This window comes from Mugil cephalus, chromosome 11 (genome assembly GCF_022458985.1).
Source record: "Mugil cephalus isolate CIBA_MC_2020 chromosome 11, CIBA_Mcephalus_1.1, whole genome shotgun sequence".
In the NCBI taxonomy this organism is placed as follows: Eukaryota; Metazoa; Chordata; class Actinopteri; order Mugiliformes; family Mugilidae; genus Mugil; species Mugil cephalus.
Genome location: NC_061780.1, coordinates 5658339 through 5679149, shown reverse-complemented (window position 1 = coordinate 5679149; position 20811 = coordinate 5658339). Strand labels below are relative to the sequence as shown.

At 45.7% G+C, this 20811-nt stretch overlaps 1 protein-coding gene across 1 annotated transcript in view; it reads right to left on the bottom strand.

Moving 5' to 3' along the window:
- Positions 1–226: 226 nt before the first annotated feature.
- LOC125015699 (forkhead box protein O3-like) overlaps positions 227–20811 on the bottom strand; it is a 29221-nt gene continuing 8636 nt past the window's right edge. The window contains exon 2 of the mRNA XM_047597606.1: positions 227–4364. Within this exon, the coding sequence (XP_047453562.1) occupies positions 2640–4364 (1725 nt within the window). The 3' untranslated portion in view covers positions 227–2639. The remainder of the gene's footprint in view (positions 4365–20811) is intronic.

The following is a 20811-nucleotide window of genomic DNA, read 5'->3' as shown; positions in this document are numbered from 1 at the left end:
TCTGACTGTCTGGTTGCCTCCTTGTTTTGTCTATCAGTAATTACATCTCACTCACATACAATGAAATTAACCTCATCTCTGACATCTTTGTCATGCGTTCTCGAGCAGCAAAAGTAATGCTTTCCTTTACATGTTAAGATTTTTCCCTCCCCCTTTTCTGTTCACACACACACACACGCACACACACACGTCTCCATGTCTCAATTTTACAACAGACGGATTTTTCTTTTAATTTCATTTATTTAACAGTCACCAAATGATCAGATACATTCTCTTAAAAAAGAAATAGACAACAAAACTGATATTCCTTTGAGATTTTAAAAACTATTATACAATATTTTTAATATATAGATTTTGTACAAAATAAAAGTCAGTAAAAGGGGCGACGGGAGAGTGACATCTTAAAAAAAACAGAGAAAAAAAGAGGAAGGGACAGGAGTTGACTACTACCACATTTAGGAGTGACAAAGACCAATCTCTTTCATAAATAAATATAAGAAAATTAGACATCATATATAGCTCTCTTTCCAATAGCAGGGCATTGCTAAATGTCTGTAGCATAGAATATAACATAACTGCTTTATGAGGCCCAGTTTCTTATAAAATTCCACGCATTTTCCACACAGCAATTAACTGGAACCAGCGCGGCTAAAAGCCCTGAAATAAAGGTATTTACCTCGGTAATGGGTCTGATAGTCTGTGCCATGCTTGACCTTTGGCTGTAACAATAACCCCCACCCCACCCTTATCCCCCACCTTTTCTTTTGTGTGCCGCATTGGTACAGACCAAATGCGGAGAGTCTCCTTGAGGGAACTAGAGGATAGGGGTGTCCTCTTTTTTTCTCTCTCAAGGCCGTGAGGAAACAAGTTTCAGACTCCCCCCATTCACAAACACTTAAACAACTGGGCAGAGCACATACAGTATGGGAGGGGTGCATGGTATTGGAGCTTAGGAAGGTCATACTGCACTACCAACATCGTTTCACCAATGGATTTTATCCTTACACTGTGGATATTTCAGCACTGTCCTCATTGTTCCTTAGAATTTCAACAATACAACAACAACTACAAGACAACAGAATAAACACACAAAAACTGGATGTGGATGGCTGTGGGGCAATAAAATCCTGTTTAGACTCATGCCACTCAGATTGGTTGATTGTTTTATCCTTAAAACTCTCCCTTTGCACATATTTGTGAATTTGTGAAGTTCAGGGTACAGTAAGCACTGCAAACATGAGAACAAGGGAACAAAATACAGATTATGGAGATGATTTACAAGGTGACTACACCATCTGTTTTCAGACACACATCTAAAGAGCATTGAAACTGAGGCCGATGATTGATCCCACTGCAACAACAGGCCTTTGTTCCATCCTTGTCTCCATCTTTGTTTTTTGTACCCACTTGGAACAGGCAAGTGGACAGTGACATTGGCCCTTCTCAGAGCAGGACAGCAGGCAGAGTGACTTGGCGTTAATCACCATTTTGTCTCACTTTCTTGGCGCATTAAGTTACAGAGGAGAGCGGTGGCCGGGGCAGCCAGGGTGAGAGATGGAAGGACAACGCGTTAGATTCTCAATAATGACACATCGCTGCCACATCACTTTGGAGATTAAAAGCAAGATGCTGAATTTCAATCAAGCTACATTAATGGCTCAGTGTGAGGAATGGTCACTTTGTCTCCAGTGGCAGGCAGAGAGAAGGGGAGGGTATGTGGAAGCAGAGAAACAGAGAGAAAACTGGTACTAGAAGCCCAGGTGAGGCAAGGTGATATGACATTTTAATTCACCAAATTGCTTGCTAGACACTAATGATAGAATCCATTTAACGTCATAGTGACAATATTCTCTAACCAATAGCAAAAGGCCATTAACAAAATGTTACATCCAAGAGAGAAGTCAAAGCACCAAGGACTAAATGCGTGAGGCTATAAATAACACGGCTGCTGATGTAAGATAAATAATTGGAACGTCTGGAAATATGAAAGAATCTGGGACCAATTTTCCATACATCTCAACTAATCTTAAATAAAATATATTTCATTCATCTTTCAAATTTTGGAAGAACTTTGGAAGAAGTAGCAGATTAGAAAATACAAGATTCACTCCAAAAAATTCAAAATAACCAAAAAAACAAAAACAAAAAAAAACTGATAATGACAGCTTATCAGAATTCCAATTTTAATTCGATGCCTAGTTCTGACACTTTGTCAGCGGAGCTTATGATTTCCTCATTTGTTCCTGTCAAATGCTGCAGCCACCTTACAAAACATGCCAAGCTCTGTCTGAGCTGCTCTGTGAAGCCATTGCACTGCGAGATGTGACCCACTTGCGATAAAGTGCATTCAGAGTTCAGTTCTCATGGTAGATGAGAAGTGATGTTGGGCAAGCACAGCTGAGAGATTGTCATCACAGTATAGCTGATATAAGGAAAAACTTAATGTGACATGTTAACTAGATCTCTTGGGGAGAGTGGGATCAAAAGAGGAGGGGTGACAGAGGAATTGTCAAGACAACCAAAGGACATGGGAGTGTTGGTCCTGTAGTCTTTGTGAGAAGTCGGGGATGTCACAGTTGAGCACAGTGCTTCATGGGCAGGGTAGTTCTTTCTGAGGGTAGAATGTGTTGTTTTAGACTTTAGCCAGGCACCCAGCTCTGGTTGCTATGGGCTTGCTGTGGACCAGCCAGTCCACTCATTCCCATCCCCATGCCCATGGTCACGCCCATACCCATTCCCATGCCAATGCCCACTCCCTGGGCTAAGGAGCAGTCAAAGTTAAAGTCCATCTCCTCCCCAGAGTCCATAATGTCATGGAGGAGGATGGACTCCACATCACAGTCCAAGCTACCATGGAACATATCAATGTCAAGGTCAGCAGGTAGTCTGTCATGGGGGTGTGGTTGGTGATAGCTATGATAGTTGCTACCAATGGTACCATTGCCCATTCCTTGGCCAGGGTGATACAGTCCGTTTGTCATACCTTGATGTTGCGGGTCTGAGTAATGGTTGTGACGTGGGTGTGGGGCAGTGGCCACATGACAGGAGTCCTGGGGTATACCAAGCATACCAGCTGGATTTGGGGGGAGTGTAGTGGAAGCAGGGAGGTGGGCATGTGATGGGGGGCTGTACAGGTATGGAGATTTGGGGTTGTAGGTCTGCAATGGATTGTTGTGGCCACGTGGGGTCAAGGCCGCAGCCCGGGGCGGTGTGTGGTTATGGCTCTGGCTGAGGGTGTGTCCATTGTGAGTGAGACTGTGAGGTGAGTTGTGGTTGTGATTGGTTACATTGTTGTGATTATGGCTAGCATGGCTGTGAGTTCTGTTATGGCTAAGAGCTGAGCTGTGACTATGAGGTCCATTGTGGCTGTGGCCATTGTGGTGGCTTGGGTGGTGGCTGTGATGGTTGGAGCCAACTCCATTACTAGCTTGACCCATCATAGGATGTCTTTCCCTCTCCTGTCCCAGCATCATGTCCTTGGAACAGTATTGCTGCCCTGCTGCCCCTCCTGTTAATAGACTCTGCAGGGCATTGGTACTGGAGTATGTCCGCATTGTTCCAGAGAAACTGGCTGGTTTGTTCTCCTGAATTGTCTGCATTGGTGAGTGGTGACGCAGCATCCCCATGCCCGTCGCCCCATAGATGCCTGCACTGTAGGAGCTCTGTCCCTTCACTCCAGAATTGTAGTGATAGACAGGAGTCTGGTGCTTATGTCTACCAACGGCTGGATGCTGCTGATGCTGCTGCTGCTGCTGCTGTGGACGATGAGGAAGATAACCATCCTCCATCATCTGTTCATCCAGACTGATGGCACCTGTCAGGTTAGCCAGCTGAGGCAGCTGCTCGAGGGGAGGACAGTGAGTCCCTGCCCCCATGGTTGGAGACCGGGCACTAGTTGGGGAGGGGTAGAGGTGCGGGGAGGTGGAACAGGACAGGACACCCTCCTCTGGTTCCTCTGGCTCTCCCTCAGCGAGAATGGGTGACAGACGCCCACTCAGAGTAGAAGCTGAGGAACTAGCCCTGGAATGGAGGTCTGTCCAAGCGTCAAACTCTCCATCTGTTCCAGTTGCACCTCCTGTTCCTGGCAGGCCTTTCCGTGATGGGCTGCTATGGTCTGGGGAGCTCTGAAGCCCCACCACAGCAGATCCTGCTCCAATCCCAGGACGTCCAACCCGCTTGCCTCTGATGCGGCCTTTGCTTTTTAGGTATTTAGTACTGTTGTCCATGGAGACTGCCCGTCGCCGGGGAGCTTTTCCCATTTTCCCTCCATCTGGGTTCAGCATCCACCAGGAACTCTTTCCCGTCCCCTCATTTTGCACCCGGATAAAGCGTGTGTGGAGGGATAGATTGTGTCGAATGGAATTCTGAAAATAGATAAAAGAAAGAGAGGGTATGAGAAACTAAAATTAAAGTGCAATATATCCCACAGCAATTCAACACTTTAAATGAGTGAAATTTGCGCAAGATTCACACAAAATATACATTTTAATATATAGGAAAATAAGAATTTCCGACCCTAACCCAACCACAGCTGCCAGTATCACTTATAAACCATTCAGTCTATACAAGCTGAGTCACAAAATTGTGCCAAATTGTCAGGCCACTTCCATGTCTATTATTAGACATTCAAAACATACAGAAGTAGATACTCAAACCCCCTGGGCAATCAGCGTCAAAATCCGAAAATTGAGAACCAATTCAAAACCACAGACGTGTTCAAAGGATATCTACAGCTGGCATGGAGCATGACCCTGTCAGCCTCATCCAACCTGAAATGACCCGAGATGCAGTCTTGAGACACTCTCCGTATGTACGTCAATCCTCCTACTTTCATTTCAATCAATCCATCTGTCCTTCTCTACTTCTCCTTTTAGCTGGGCTGATGTAAGCCGCTGAGGCTGGGCGTACTGTATGTTTGAAGTTGGTGCCAGTCTGGCTTAATGCCAGCCCCGTCTCTTTCGCTCTTGCAGTTAGAAATGGGGGATGTATCGCAAGATTGAGCCAGGAGCAAGGAAGTCTAATGGATGCATTCCACACTCTGACATCTACTTTCACTGTCTATCTCCCTTTCCCTCCCTTGTTCTGTCTTTATCACGATCCAGCTTTCTCTTTTGTCACTAAGTGCTACATATTTCAACTTGTCTAGATTTTCATTTTTCTTATTTTACACACTTCTTTGAACAGAAGTCATTTTCCACTCAATCTCTATGCCTTCAATTATACAGTGTGTCACCAATTACTTTCCCATTATCCTCTACACCGGCATGTATAGTCACCGACTCAGTAATTCCCAGGATATAGGGTTTCTTTTATTATCATTTACATCTCATGGGCTTCTGAATGCTGAAGGTTTCTGATGCTCAACAGAGTCTGTCGTTGCAATTCTGGTCTTTGTTGTGCATGAGCCGTTTTGAAGCAGGAAAATATCAAATCAAAAGCACCTCCCGTGGTTTGGGAATATACTGGTACAATAGATTGTTTCAGATTGAGGGGTACTCAGACTTCCACCATCTCCATTATGTTGCGGATTATTTGTATTCACACGGAACTGCACGGCAGGAAAACAAATAAATCAAATTGCGGCACAGAACACATAAATGGGAGGCGAGCTGAATTCAGGTGATCTGTGAATGCCTCCTTGGGTTATCTTGCTGTGACACCTCCGGCATTGGGTAACCATGGCAACCGGGTAAACGTGCAACAGCAGAACTATATCATATTGTGGTGAGAGTCAAGAGAGTTGGAGAGAGAAATGGAGGGAGAGTGGGGGATGGGGGAAAGGATGCAAGAGGAGGCGGCTGTTTGATGCTGCTGCTCCAACACTAAACAGCCTTTCATCTTGGCAGTGCAGGTCCGCAGGGGATGCCCGCTCCCTGCTTCTGACGGCTTCTCTATGTGCCGCGCCAACTCCCTGTCTCACCCTGGCTGGATCATCCACGTATCATACCACTCCAAATCATCCCCCATCAAGCTGTGTGCACGCCTGAATTAAAACATATGTAAGCTTTCATGCCATTCCGCCATGACCGGTTGTAAATGGGGCATCTTTCACAGAGCTGAACCACTTCAAGCTGCAACTCTATGTGACCTGTTTGATTCAAATCTCGATTTATCCCCGTATGGGGAAAGAGCCGCCTCATTGAACTTGGACGGATTTGTCATCATCCCAAACCCTCTTTATCTGATGAATCCACCTGCTAGAGAGATTTGAGAGATTTGAGATGGTGGCCAGCCATAGCGACATTATCATCATCATCAACATTATGATCATCGTCATCATCGTCATTATCATCACCACAGCGACTGCCTCTTTGGCATATGTTTTTTCACCACATGCTTTTTTTTTCTGTCATCTTGTTTGTGCCTCCATGTGTTTTAGAATCTAAGAATAGCTTAGACTGCAGGTGGTTCCACTGTGGGTGTGGTTCTATCCGCCTCCGGTTCTCTGAGTCAGGGGCAATTTGGCCAGCCTATGGCCCTCACGCCCCCAAAGCAGGCAGTCACTACTAATCCCCCACCATCCCCGCGTAATCCCAGACAATCCTGGGCTAATCCCAAGTTGATTCAGGGGCACTCCCAGCTGGGTGTCTCACACAGAGCCATACCAGGTCACCACAGACGCAGTGGGCAGCCTGAAAATGCTATGATCCTATAGTAATACAGCATGAGGGGAGTTTGTGATGTGGGAAATAGGGACGCTATAAAACACTTATAAGATGTAGTGGTAAACTATTATTAATGTTTGTGTGTGTATTTTAATAGATGATGAGGCACTGAGCTGATGGTAACCATATTTTTATGCCTCCATCAAATCACCTACCTTAACTCCGTGCTCTGTCCTTGAGGTTGGCTTTGCCACATTTTTACCCCTACGGGTTGAATAGAATAAAATTGAAAACTTTATTATGTATTAAATATTCATAAAATGGAAATTCTCTTTCAGCCCCCTGGCTTGCTGAGGCAGACAGATGAAGCCCACAGAAACATACAATGACAGAGGAACACACACATCATACGCCTAGGTCCAGGAAGCTACTTCCTATTCAAATCATACCCCTTTAATACAATGGGCCTAGTGGAGAGAGCTCTAAATAATGAATGAACCAGTGGCTGAGCTTATGCAGAGAGATCTACTGCCGGGTCTCCTAATACTGGAAAGAACAGATGGAGTCATAAGTAGTGGTGTGACTCTTTTGTTTTGTTACCAGGAAAATCTCATCGGTCTACAACAAAACTAAATCAAGCTGCATTAGTTAATTCAGCCATTAAGCAAAAGAGGTCAAGGGCAATAGTTCATGGACCAATCAAAGCCAATTAAGGTGACCACAGCTTTCTCGGTTGCATGGAAAAAAATCAGCTTGGGTTCAACTCTTATTAAGGCCTAAAATCCTGATAGCTGATTTAGATATTTAGACAATAGATACCAAGCCACGGGATAGGACACTTTGTTCTCAGATTAAAAGCTTAGGCTCTTTGCAAATAAAACTGACATGCTGACACGTTTTCCACAACGCACAGGTGGAATAAGCATAGGAGAGGTTTCCATTGGCTGCGGGAAGGTGTTAGGTTGAAATCAATGAGACAAAGAAGTGCACAAATCTAATATAACAAATTATTGCTCAATATGTTTTGATGGATTGGAATTAAAATCTATAATTTTACTGTAATGACTTGTTTAAGAACCATTAATTTGGTTCTTGGAAATCTTACAATACCAATCAATTGCTTTACTATTCTCCCTCCTTTCAAACTCACTTTGATTCAGGGACTAAAGAGGCCTATTTAGAGCTGAGATGAATCAATGAAGTTTAATGGCTATCAGTGCTGAGGCTTAGCACACATCAAGGACTGTCTAAATATGCAATACATCTGCATTATGAGGCCAATATAGGAGCTCATTATACCATGGCCCCCTGTTCGCACCATAATGTCTAACAGCTACTGGCTTGTGATTTAAGTGACCACTTGCCCAAATTGGCCCGATGCCCAACTTTGATGGCACTCCCAAGATGTCAGTCAAGCATTAACACTGGGGGCAGATGTAGTATGGGGGTTGTTATGTTGGGCTCTATGGATCTAGGATAACCTGACTGACTGACATAGGTCCGGCTGTGCTGTAGGGTACAGCAGGAGGTCCCTGGGTGTAAGGGGAGGTAATATGGAAGTACCACAAGGGGCCCCTCCAAGCCATACAAAGAAGTGTCCTCAAAATGCACTCACCCCCAATGCACACTCCCCTCCAAAAGGAACTTCATCAGAATCCACTCGGGGATTTTCCCGATCATACACAGAGGGATGAGGAAACAGGTCAAATGGTTTATAGGACCCATCTCGTGGCAACTGTGCACTCATTCAAACCGAACTTAGTGCGAAACTAAGTACTGTGAATGGGGTCTGGGAACCGGCAAAAAGAAACCACTCACCCGATTCAAACAACCTCAAGGGTGAAGCAGTGTGGCGCGCTTGCCCAGTTAAGAACACAGCAGCTGTTCTTGTAGTGGCACCGGGTAAAGCCGTTTGCCACACTCGACTGGTATTACCAAACCATTTCATGCAGAATGGAGCCATTATGTATTGTCAAAGGGTATCCCTCTATGGTGCACATTCATTTGATAAGCCTAAATCAAGGGGGAGTAACAGAAGCGCTAACTGTGTTTATTGTGATGCTGTTTTTGCCTGTGCAGAAGGCAGGAGGGATCAGGGGGAGGGGAGGTTTCAACACAAGCAGTTTTGTTCGGTGCAGGAATGAGTTTTGTCAGCTAAGCCTGTCTCCAGGCTATTGGTGGAAATTAGCGCCGGCTAAATATTCGCTTTCCGTGATTGATGTCACGGCTCATGTTGTCCCTTTGAAGGGAAATAAAGAATTTAGAGCCATGTGGATTAATAGGGACAGGGTTGGGGGAATTTTATGTGTCTGAGGGGGACTTGAAGAGCGACTGAAGGGCCTAATGGCTGCACAGATATGGCACAATGAAGCTGCGATGATATGGTGTATCAGGGACAGGAAAAAAAGACAAGTGAGACTATGACAGTAAGTACAAGAAAGAAAATTGGAAATTGTTTGCGTGTGTATGTGTGCGAGCAAGTACGTGTGAGAGTGAGAGAGAGAGATGTAGCTATTTGCCTGAGAAGCCCAGAGTCAGATGATTAAAATCCCTTTAGGAGGCTTCTTTAAGAGAGACAGATGGGCAGACAGGCCTGTTTTGGAATGCAATCAAATTGAAAAGATTAAAAAGGAGTCTCTTTTATTAGGAGGTGAGAAACAGTTACTTCTCTGCCACATGCCATCATCGCCTCCACAGCAGTGGTCACGACGGCATTGGCATGCAATTCACATTGCAGGCCTTGTTGAGGAAGAAATAAACCTGGGATTAAGAACCACATCTATCTTAGTATATCACTGGGGGGTCTCTGAGGATGACGCCAATTGTAATTACCACTTACAATTTTCTTTTTCACAGAAAGAAAGCCAAAAACTTCAAGATCTCATGTTAGGATCATTGCAGGAGAAGCTAAAGGCTCACAACAACAGCCATCCTGTAACGGAAGAAAATTTCACTTAATCCCAATGCAAATCTGAACAGATACAATTCAAATTCCCTTGACCGCCACTGTACTCAAATAGACAGAGTTTGAACAGTAGAGTGATTCAAGCACTATAAAGGTGCTCTGTATCCAACCCCATTATTCTAGAACACTGCAGGAGTGCCATTTATAAAAGGGCTTAAAATGGAAAGCAAGTGTGTTGTAGTGTGTCTGGTAGTCTCAGATCAGGAAGTGGCTGTGGAGAGGAGTGTAATAGAGTTGGTAGGGGATTCCTGCCTGACTGTGCACTAATTGCAGCCAATGGCTGGCGACTCATCAGCCGTGCCCACCCTGGCGCCAAGGGAAGGTTTGGCATTGGGGTGGCAGGGTGTAGGACAGAGAAAGGCTGCTGCAGCTTTGGTGAGTAAAAATAGATGCTGACAGATTAGTGGAGCATCTGAGACCCGGATAGGGGATCGGAAAATCCACTCACCTGATGCCAGAGATGGTGTGTTTCCGGTGGCCGCAAAGGGGACACAATCTGGGCATCACGTCTAACGCCCACGCACAAAGCGGTGGAGTATTAGAAAGGGTGTGGGCACACAAATGAGCACGTGCCACAGTGTAGCATGGGTGTGGTTTTTCCACTGGGACCTGCAAGGTGGGCAGAGCTCACACCCGCCCACAGAGGATTCACACAACAGGTGTTTGGGCTGGGCCACCTGTGGGGACGGCCGCCTGCTCGCACTTCACACCTAGTCTAGGGAGCAAGCTAACATTTTCCACTGGGCTTGCCATGCCTTTGTTAAAGACCAACACGTTTCTGGGGAGGCTTTTACAGCTCTTTTTACAAGATCTGTAAGATATGCGTGCATGCAAGTGTGCGCAAGTCAATATGCATTTATGAGTGCCTGTGTGTCTATATTTGTGTATCAGTCCATTTAATAGGCAACAGGCACCGTGTGGATTTGATTATATTGAAACCTCCCTCTGCTATATACAAAGAAACTGTCAGCCAACAATGGAATCAATGCAGACCCAGGCTTTTTTCACACTCAGCCTCCACATAATCTCATTCATAACAATGAGAATCTCATTTCCTACATTCTAAAGGTCAGTGCACACCTCTGATCACACTTTAATAAAAATCATTCTCAGCGTTTAATTTAATTTTAGCAGAGCAGGAAACTCATAGGCGGCCATGCACATGGCATGCAAAATTCATCAGATCGTCCCTTTAATTGCTTCAATTTCACAGCATAGAGAAGAATGACCACAATCACTGAGAAGAAAATAATAATGCACAAATCCTGACCACAGGCACACATATTCAGAGGACACACAGGCACACACCCTGGCAGAGGAGAGGCAAGTAGAGTCATGTCAAGTCAAGTGCTAGTTTTGGTCACATTTTAATAAAATAAGATTTAGAAATAATTGGGCCAACACTGCAACACGCACTGCCTCCATATCTCTTTGTCATCCCACATTTTAACTCTCACCTAAGTTGGCAAACTGTACCCAACAGCCACACATTCATGCTCAGCCGCACACACCTGTGCACAGACTCACTCACTCTCTCACACACGTACACTGCACACACATGCCAACATGACACAAAGCCTGGCACACCGGGCACACTCATTACCGCAATGCCAAGCTACCAGTTGCTAAGGAGACCTGTGGGAGAGGGAGGGTTCTTTGTTGTTGCCATAGCAGCCGGCTCGCTCCCTGCCAACTCTCTCCCTCGGGGAGAACAAGGCAAGAGGTGGGGGGTGAAGTGGGTAGAGGTAGGGGGCAGCGGTTTAATAGGGCTATGAGGTACAGAGGAACTTCATTAGCCATCAGTGTGCAGCGCACCAACCACTGCTCACCGTGAATGCCTACCCACATTCTACACTCCAGCCGGCAGACTTCCACTTACTCACGCACAGCCCATAGACCACCACTTATTCATACACCTATATGGAGAAGAAGACGGTGAATGGCATGCTTAGAATGAAAAGCAGCGTTTAACTGCGCAGGGGAGGGGTTGAGAGGGTAGAGCTGGGTGATGCACAAAAGTAGGGTCTTGAATATGGGGCCTGCCGGCAGAAATGAGTAGGTGGGACCAAAATCACATAAGCCTAGGTAGCTAAAGGCAGTATGGAAACAATGCTCTCTGTAACTGTATCTCCTGTGAACCAACCTTGGCCTTCAGTGACAGCCCTTACCTTGCAAAACATAGAATAAAATTGTGCAAACAGTCAAACCTATAGGATTTATGTTATATACTATACTATGTAAACCCTAGTATATGCACAGGCATTTTCTGCACCCAGTGTACCACAATACAGCTGTACCACAATACTCCTCAGTAGGCTTAATTTTACTTTATGCCATGCCAGTGGTAATACGTGGACATTTTAAAACGCTGTTATTGCATTTTCATATTGTTCTCTAATAGTTTGCCATGCACGCTAAAATATCAATAAATGGACACTTGAAAGAAAAAAAACTGTGATACCTTGTTTTGTGTCCACTTTAAAATAGATATTTGAATCTGAATGATGGTGTAAATGCAGCGTGCTAAGAAAGCTGTTAAAGACACTCATGCGTGAATGACATTGATTGATAAAACTTTTCAAGCTTTTCATAACAAAATGCTCATTGGCAGTACGTTTGCATCTTTGACCATCCATCACAGTTTTCAGATTTATACATAGTGGAAATGTTTCATCTCACTGACAATCCCACTTCAATTTGGACAGAAGAAAAAACTTAGGTTGTTAAAATGATCTACGTAGTCAAACGTGACCTTAGATATAAAGATAACATTGAGGAAATGATCTGTTTAATAGAGAAAAGAACTCAAGAAATTCTCCAGAAACTTGGTAGATTAATAAAATGTGGTTGTGTGTCACAAGTTCCTATCTTCAGTGACATGTTGAGAATATTTTTTCACAGACATGCAGTCCTAACCCTAAAAAAAGGCCAGGAATGCTAAAAAGAAACCTCTCTTATTGGACTGCTGCCAAGTGTGCTAGGTTTGCTAGAAGGGAAAATAGAGTGCCATCAGGATTAACAAAAATGGTTGACATGACAATTACAAAGGAGAAAAAAAAACCTCTTTCTCGGTTTGTCAAAATGATCAACCACTTAAATTCAAAAGCACTCATAGATGGGAAGCTGAACAGAGAGAAAAAGATATGCTTCGAAATGGATCCATGCTCATGTGGACTTAGCCACAGAAGCAGGATGCTTGTGAAGTCAAGGAGAAGACTGCTCTCCAGCAGGGTCAGACTGATTTCTGTATTCAGGAGCGTTGCCTCGAATATTGACATCCTGATAACCCATGATGCTCCTGGCTGCCTCGAATTCTCATATTTTAAGTGCCAGTGTACAGTATGAACGAGGGAGGGTATTGATCCGGTCTGAATGGGCTCGGTTTGCGTATACAGTGAGGAAAATCATCCTCATCCCAAGCTGGGCCAATTCATGGAAAGCTCGCAGGGACGCGAAATGAAGGATGGTGAGAAAAAGACACGACCATCCAACTGGGAGGAAAGAGGAGAAAGGGGAATTTACCCCTTCTCCCTACCCCCAACCTCTATCCGTTTCCTGAAACAAAAGGATCCCAATTAAGTCAGTTTGAGTTAGGGTCTTGTGTGTGTGTGTGTGTGTGTGTTTGTGTGTGTGTGTGTGTGTGTGTGGATGTGTACTGGCAAAAATGCGGATCCAAATCATGAGTGCATATGCAATAAAAGGAAATGGGGGGGCAACGCATTGCAAGTTGCGGAGACTGTCTGAGAGGAGGAGGAGGGGAAAGGTTTGTTGGGTTTCTGGGGTGGGGGGGCTAGCTTTCTCTCTCCCTCTCCCTCTCTTTTGCTCTCTCTTGTTCTAGCCTAAGAGGCCAAACTTGCTCTCAGCTCCTCGACGGGAGACGCTGAAATATTAATCGCCACGCTCCAGCCGCAGACTAGTGAACACAATCGCTTCAAACTCCCACCCTAATGAGTGTGTTCATGAATGGCTAATGTGCACAGATGGGGGGCTGATGACTGGATAGATCGCAACGGGGAGGTGAAGGAGGGAGATGAGGCAGGGAGGGAAGGGGGGGGCAAAGTGAAATTTCGGCGGGGAGTGGTAGTGGTGGTGGTGGTGGTGGTGAGGGGGTGCAGAGGCATGCCATGACCTTTTAAGAGCCTCCTGAAAACTTAATTAAGACTAGCCCCGCGCTACTCTTTCTCTCCCTTGCCCCATCTCCCCCGCACGCACACACACACGCCTGCATACACACAATTTTTGTTATGATCTCTCATTCTCATCTTGTCTCTTCCAAGTGTGTAGAATTCTGGTGATACAACCGATCCACACACTTTTAGCAAACATCCTCTTGATAAGGTTAGCGCACGTACATGTGCAGAAATACACAAAATACACAGGAGCACATTAACACTGCAGGAGCAAGTATGTTTCTTTCCTCGCCCCCTGCATGGATACATCTCAGAAAAAGGATGGAACGAATCCAGAGAGTTTGAAAGAGCACAGTGGCGATCTCTTTCACCTTTAATACCATTTACCTGCACAGGAGAGTTACATCCCGCTGTTGGGTTGAATCCTAACTGAACCTAAACATGCTTGCAACATGGGGTGATGAGGCCAAAACACCCTTTCAACTGGAGTGTGTTGCATGTTGAACGTTAATTCTTCATGCAACTTTTAGGGCTGAATCTGGCCTCTTCTTTTACAGTAGCTTTCTACCTCACTATCCACCCCTCCACGTCACTGCATATTATTTTCATCATTATTTAAATACTGTAGCCAGAATCATCTTGATGACATGTGGAGAGTCGCAGGAATGCGGGTTAGCGCGTCTTCCCGGGACACTCTATTACCATAGGGGCCACCTATGGATTAAGAGCACCCAGCGTGTGAGCGCATATACATACACAGAGCCTTGCATCTGCATGCATACACTCACAGCATCTAATTAGAAGAGTGAGAAGCTGTGACCTAATTCCTAGCATCTCCTTTGCTGTTTGGGTTGGAGACTCCGGTTGGACTGGGGCAGTAAGGTGCCTCAAACAGAGACGAATGGGAACGGAAAATAATTGTGCAAAGGGTAAAGGGTAAAGTTTTGCATAACAAATGATTAATCAATATGTGGAGGACACATCGAGGCAGAGACTCACTTTGAATGAATGCGGCTGAGAAAGAAGACAACGGCACAATCTGGAGGCAGCATCAAGTAATATAATGCATATCATACATTTGATGCAGAACCTACTGAGTTTTATGAAACTCTGCAGCTTATATTTCTAGGAGGCCATGTATTTGGCAAAGATTCCAACTTGAAAATGAACAGCGGAGCAGGATATTCTATGCTCACTGTGCTTTACAGGGCTGAGTTCAAGAGAGATCCAAAATTTCACTCAGCTGTCAACAGAAAACTTCCATGCATTGATTGCTGTTTGTCTAATTCTTTTTTGTGTGCCAACCATTTTGAACTCTCATTTTTCACCGTGTCTGTTTTTATAAATGTGTCAAGTCCCCCACGCCAACAGTGGTGCTGGTAGCATCACTAACCATCTAGCTGTGCCCCAAGTTTACCTTGGTGACCCATGTCTGTCCATCGCATAAAGATTCCTGAGGACAGATGTAGCTGGACGGAGGCGTATTTGTAGTAAGTGTACAACTGTGAGCACCACCGGGGAGGGGGGTCCTGTCCGTGTGCGGACAAAGTGATGGTCACATACACACAAATACACATCCGTCAGTATTTTTTTTTTTTTTTGCGAGAGCCGATACATGCATGTGAGGAAGAGCTGCACCTCTATAAGCCCTGTGTGTGTACGCCGTGGAGCTCCTGGATGGGGGGGCTGCAGAGTTTCCGCCTGAGCGCGACTGTCAGTGGGCATCACTCAGCCCTGCAGTGTGGCAGGACGCGAGGATCATTAGTGGAGACGGAGGGAGCGAGAGAGGGAGCAGAATGGAGGAGAGTAAAGGAGAAAAGGGGAGAGAGGGGCAGTGACTGTGTGAGTCGAGCAGTGTGTCTTAATATCCGTCTTGAGAGCATTACACACACGGCAATGCACTTTCCTCTCAGTCACGCAATCGCCCCATCGCCAAGACCCCAGCGCAGCCCCCTCCGCTGTCATTTTCTCCCCTCTGTCACTCTCTTTCCCTCCATCCATCTTAGCCTCTTTCAACCTGCATCTCTGATTGACCCTCTCTGTCCCTGTCCACATCTCTCAAGTCAGGCCCTCACTTAAGCATGGCGGGTTGCAGCTTTTCATTTCCCCAGCTCCACATTTATCCATCCTACTTCCCCTCTCCGCTTACATCTTTCCATCTCAGCCCATTGCTCCCATTTTTACCCACTCTGCACCGCACAGCCGATCTTCTCCTTGCACTAAGCATCATTGCTACTTGACCTGCTCTTAACCGCAGCAAGGTGAAACAAGTGTTCTACACATGCGAGACATGCGCTCTTTTCGCTTCTGTTTGCTTCCTTCTGTCCCCTGCAGTTGTTCGTGGCGGTCCTTCACTCCTTCATCCATCAGCTTATTCACTTGCGCATTAACCCATCAATCCCTGCGTTCATCTGTGTCAGCATGCTTAATGTCCAAGGTCCTTCGCACACCAGGCCACCATCAACCTCTTACCCTATTATCTCCTTCATTCGCTCCCCTCAGCCCAAACAATCCCTCTGATCTCCTTCTATCCCTCAAAGTGCTGCGATCTGTGCTGCAGCGCCCTGTGCTGAATACCAGGATCGACATGCATGACATTTAAACAAACAGAATTGCTTCTACAAAGCTAGCTACTTTAGCGCAAGAGCTAATTCTCCTCTCCAGTGTTTCCAGGTTCAGGAATCCATCTGTTTGCTTTACTGTCGTAGCATTTATCACACACAGATTAGGCCTATTCCGCAGCATGCTTGTCCCAGGGAAACCCTGGCGAGCTTGCTGTTGGTTGTGAGAGTAGTTCAGCATTATAACCCGGCTGATAACAAGAGCTCAACGGTATCATGAGGTTAAGCAAAGCATTCTGGTCTAATGCCAGCTCAGCCAAAAAACTGAGTGTTTCAGGTGGTTTGGAGACAGAAACTGAAGGAAATTGGGCTGTGTGCATTGGCACAGAAATCACGTGACTTACCAGATGCAGCAGATTACAGTGTGACAGCTACAAGGCAAAGGGCATTGAAACTCTCCATTTCTGAAGATAAAATTTTAATTAAAAAAAATACCATATGGGCCTACTTTGGCTTAAAATAACTGAAAAACACTCTACTGGCATGTTGAAATGACTTTCAGCAACAGACTTGTGGAACCTAATGATTTCAAATTAAGTGGTTTCTTTGTATGGTTACGCACCCTCCTTCCACACTATATTCAGGACATAGTTCAATAATAAAATTATTCAAAATGATTCATGTGGCAATATGCCACTAGTTTTTGTGTCATAGGCTACAGACACAATAGGAAACCCATAGGTCTTAGTTTTTACTCATTTAATACACATCTATTAAATAATAATTACAATGACCACCAGTTTCATCAATTTCAATTTAAATCTGAATTATGTTTTAATTGCTGTGATAAGATTTGGCAACTTCAGCATAATTGCTGATCTTAACATCTTGAAAGCATGATAAGCTCCCCAGCATCTCCGTCCCTAAGCGCCCATCTGTCCTATAGTTTCCTCTTTCTTATCATATCCAAGTAACATCACAATCTGTGGCTCTTACCACGTACCTTCTCCTATTCGGTCGATGCTCACTCACACACACACACACACACACACACACACACACACACACAGGAGCAGCGTTAACATATGTAAAACCTACTTGCCTCGTTTAAAACGTTTTATTCCTAATCATCATTCCAGACACTCACAAACACAATTCCACAAACATGCATTCACGCACACACACAAATCCTTGACCCAGGCCCCATCCCCTCAGATGGCCCCCTTGCGCTTCCTAGCCACTCGTCCAGATCCCTCCCCAGTCGGTCTTTGGGCATGGATCACTTGTAAGGATTTGAGAAAAGACTTCACTAGGATGATTGCTAAAGGGAAGGGGGCAAATTACCATTGCACAACTGCGTAAAAAAAAAAAAAAACCATCTTGGTTCGTGATTTGCCTTATGTAATAGATTGTGTGTGTGTGTGTGTGTGTGTGTGTGTGTGTGTGTTCCCGCAATACGGCCTCTCTCCCCCACTGCCCCAACCCCACGCCATTTACCCATTTTGCGCTAATTGAGGGATCTTTTTTCGGAAGCTGTTATTGCACGCATTTAATTATTTATTTTGACGGGAAGCAATCTGGTGGCTAGTGAGGAGACCATGAATGTGTGTGTGTGTGTGTGTGTAAGTGAGCAAGAGCGAGAGCGTGCGAGTGGGAGAGGGAGCCAGAGCAAGTCTAGGTCAGCGTAGCTTTTGGGGTAAGAGAGTGTGTGTGCGTGAGTGTGTATGAGGACAGGGCTACAGTAAGTTAGCTGTACTGTACATCTGTGGGGCTCTGCATGTATGAATAGTTGCTATATAAGAAATTGACTTGTGTGTGTGTGTGTGCACATGCGCGTGTGCATATGTGTGCATGCGTGTTGCATTTGAGAGTGCATGGCTTTCTGAGTGCAATGGGACTGCACTAATGGACGCACACTTGAGCTGAAGTGTGCAGAGTGTAGCTGAAGTGCAGCCAAGTCTAGTTTCCAGTCCTGCTTGGAAGCCCTATAATCTACTCTCCTATCCTAGCTCTCTCTTTTCTCCCTCTCCATTTTCCTCACTCCTTGTCTTTCTATCTGGTCTTGGTCTCTCTATCAATTTAATATTTTCATCCCCCCTTCATCGACTGAGCCAGCAGCTCCCGTCTCTGCACCGTCTCCCTCCTAAATCTTTTTTTATCCTGGTTCTGAAAATGAAGAGACGTGGATGAGACGTCATCTCTGGCTGGCTGCGGACTTTCCCTTTTCTTCTGCACCCCTACGCCACCACGTCCCCCCCCCCCCCCCCCCCCCCCCCCCCCCCACACACACACACATACACATACACACCCCACCGTGCAGTGAAGAGAATGAAATAAGGGAGGACGACATGTAACCACCAGTAGTCTTGACCTTTATCAAGCTCCAGCGCCTGAGGCAGGGTGAATGAGACATTAAGAAAATGACTGAGCATCATTAACCCCTACTTACTTACACATACACAGATTATGGACACAGGCTGGTCTTAACAGTGGCTCAGATGCCTTTTACCTGGGCCGGCCCTTTTCTGAATGTCAAGGAAAAGAGGATAAGCTAAAGCCAATTGATCAAACTGGTGATATCATTTATATATTCTACAGCACTTTGAAAAAAATAAAGAGTGTCCAGCCTGACCTGCCAACTCAGATTTGATTGTTTAACTGTGATTGATCCAAGCACTTCTGGGACTTCCAAGTCCTGTCGAGAATTGATATTTCATTATAAACCAATGGCACAAGATCTTCAAATAATACTTCAGCCTCTGAGACAACTCTAAACCTGTGAGGTTAGGTTGCTAACAGGCTTATCCGGTCTGCATTTCTTAGAAAAGATCGAAATCCTGTATCTTACTTTTTTCCATTTTTAAAAGTTCTTTTTTTTTTCTCCCTGTATGCACATGCACGCGACTGCTGCATGTGCATGTGTGGCCACCCTTCTACTCCAGTCAATCAATGAGCACAGACAATTCCCCGAGTGACATTTACGGAGAAGAAAGAGAGCCATTTATCACTTTAGTTTTGGGATAATAAAAGAATGACTGAATGAGCCAGTGTGTGTGTGTGTGTGTGTGTGTGAGGGAGAGAACAGGCGCGCGCGAGAGAGAGAGAGAGAGAGCGCTAAAGATGAAAAGGGGATTTCAAAAGCACATGAAAGGAGCAGGAGAAATGAGCGAGGGAAGAGGGAAATGAGTGATAAAAAGGGTACTTTGTGGGGAGGACTGAGAGTGTGAAATAGAACAAGGGAGGAGAGAAGAGAAGGCCGCGAGTGACTGACAGTGAAAAAGAGAGTATGAAAAAAAGGGTGTGGGGGGTAGGGGGGTGGGGGTGGGGGGGGGCCTGGAGTACGAAAAAAAAAAAGGCACAGATATAGGCAAGGCGATAGAAAAGGGCTTTTGGCACAGGGAGAAAATGAAGGAGAAAGAGGGGGAAGACGAAAAAGGGTCCGAGAGAAAGGCAGAAAGGTAGAGGAGACAGTCTGGAGACAGAGCGAGGCAGACGTGCTGGGTTCATTCAGGGCTAGGAGCGGAGTCTGAGTTCAGACCTCACACGGTCAGCATACTAAACACCGGACCCAGTGTCCTGACCCAGATTCATGCCTCTGACATACAAATCCAAATGGGGAGGGAAGAATTTCACCCTCCGCTTGGCCATGGCGTCCCTCGAACACACAAAAACGCACACATGCCTTTCTCCCTGGCTCCCAGCTGGTCTCAGAGTCACCTCATAACCCAGCAACCTCACCCGGATCCTGTAACCTCCCCACACATATGGCTGGCTCCCACGCAGATTTGCTCACGCATAAGTTGATTTACACATACAAATGGGCAGGCCCGCAGAAGCACGCATGCGAAGTGGTTTCTTCCCAAGGTCACTTTCAACTTTCTAGTTCAGGTGAGTTGACACTGGAGCTCAGAGGGGTGCTAACCAGCCGCCACCCGAGGTGACCTCCACAGCTCCATCCATCAAGAGCCGACGCGCGGTTCGACCGCAGCATATCCACCGGCCATTAGCATAACAAGCATCCTTCCTGAACATAACTCTTGTTACTCCTCTCCGCTGCCCTCCTTTTTTTTTTTTTTTTTTCTATCCACCTGCTCCAATCAGTCAGCGTTAACTACATTTCTCTTTGTGAGGCGGCTCCCTCCATCACTCGCCGGGACCGCCAAGCTCAGGTAAACTGATCGACGGCCCTTGCACGCTCCACTTTCCCCTCCCACAATCCTTTGGCTCGTGACAGCGGCTTGATGGACAGGCACAGAGAAGCGAGAGACCCGGCACATGGCTGCCAGGAAGGGTCTGGAGATGGAGCGTTGTGAAATACACCGTTTACCTCGGCGTACATCATCCCTTTCTCAGGGACAGACGTGGCAATATGCGCGCACGTAAGCACGCACATTTACACACATGCACACAGCCATCAATCCCTTGCATACAGGAAGAGATATCAGACGCAGAGAAAAATTGAATTAGGAAATATGGGCAGTGTGATTTGTGGGAAGCCATTTTTGAGGTTGGGAGAGAAATACAGCTTAGAGCACACTTCATCTTATGGC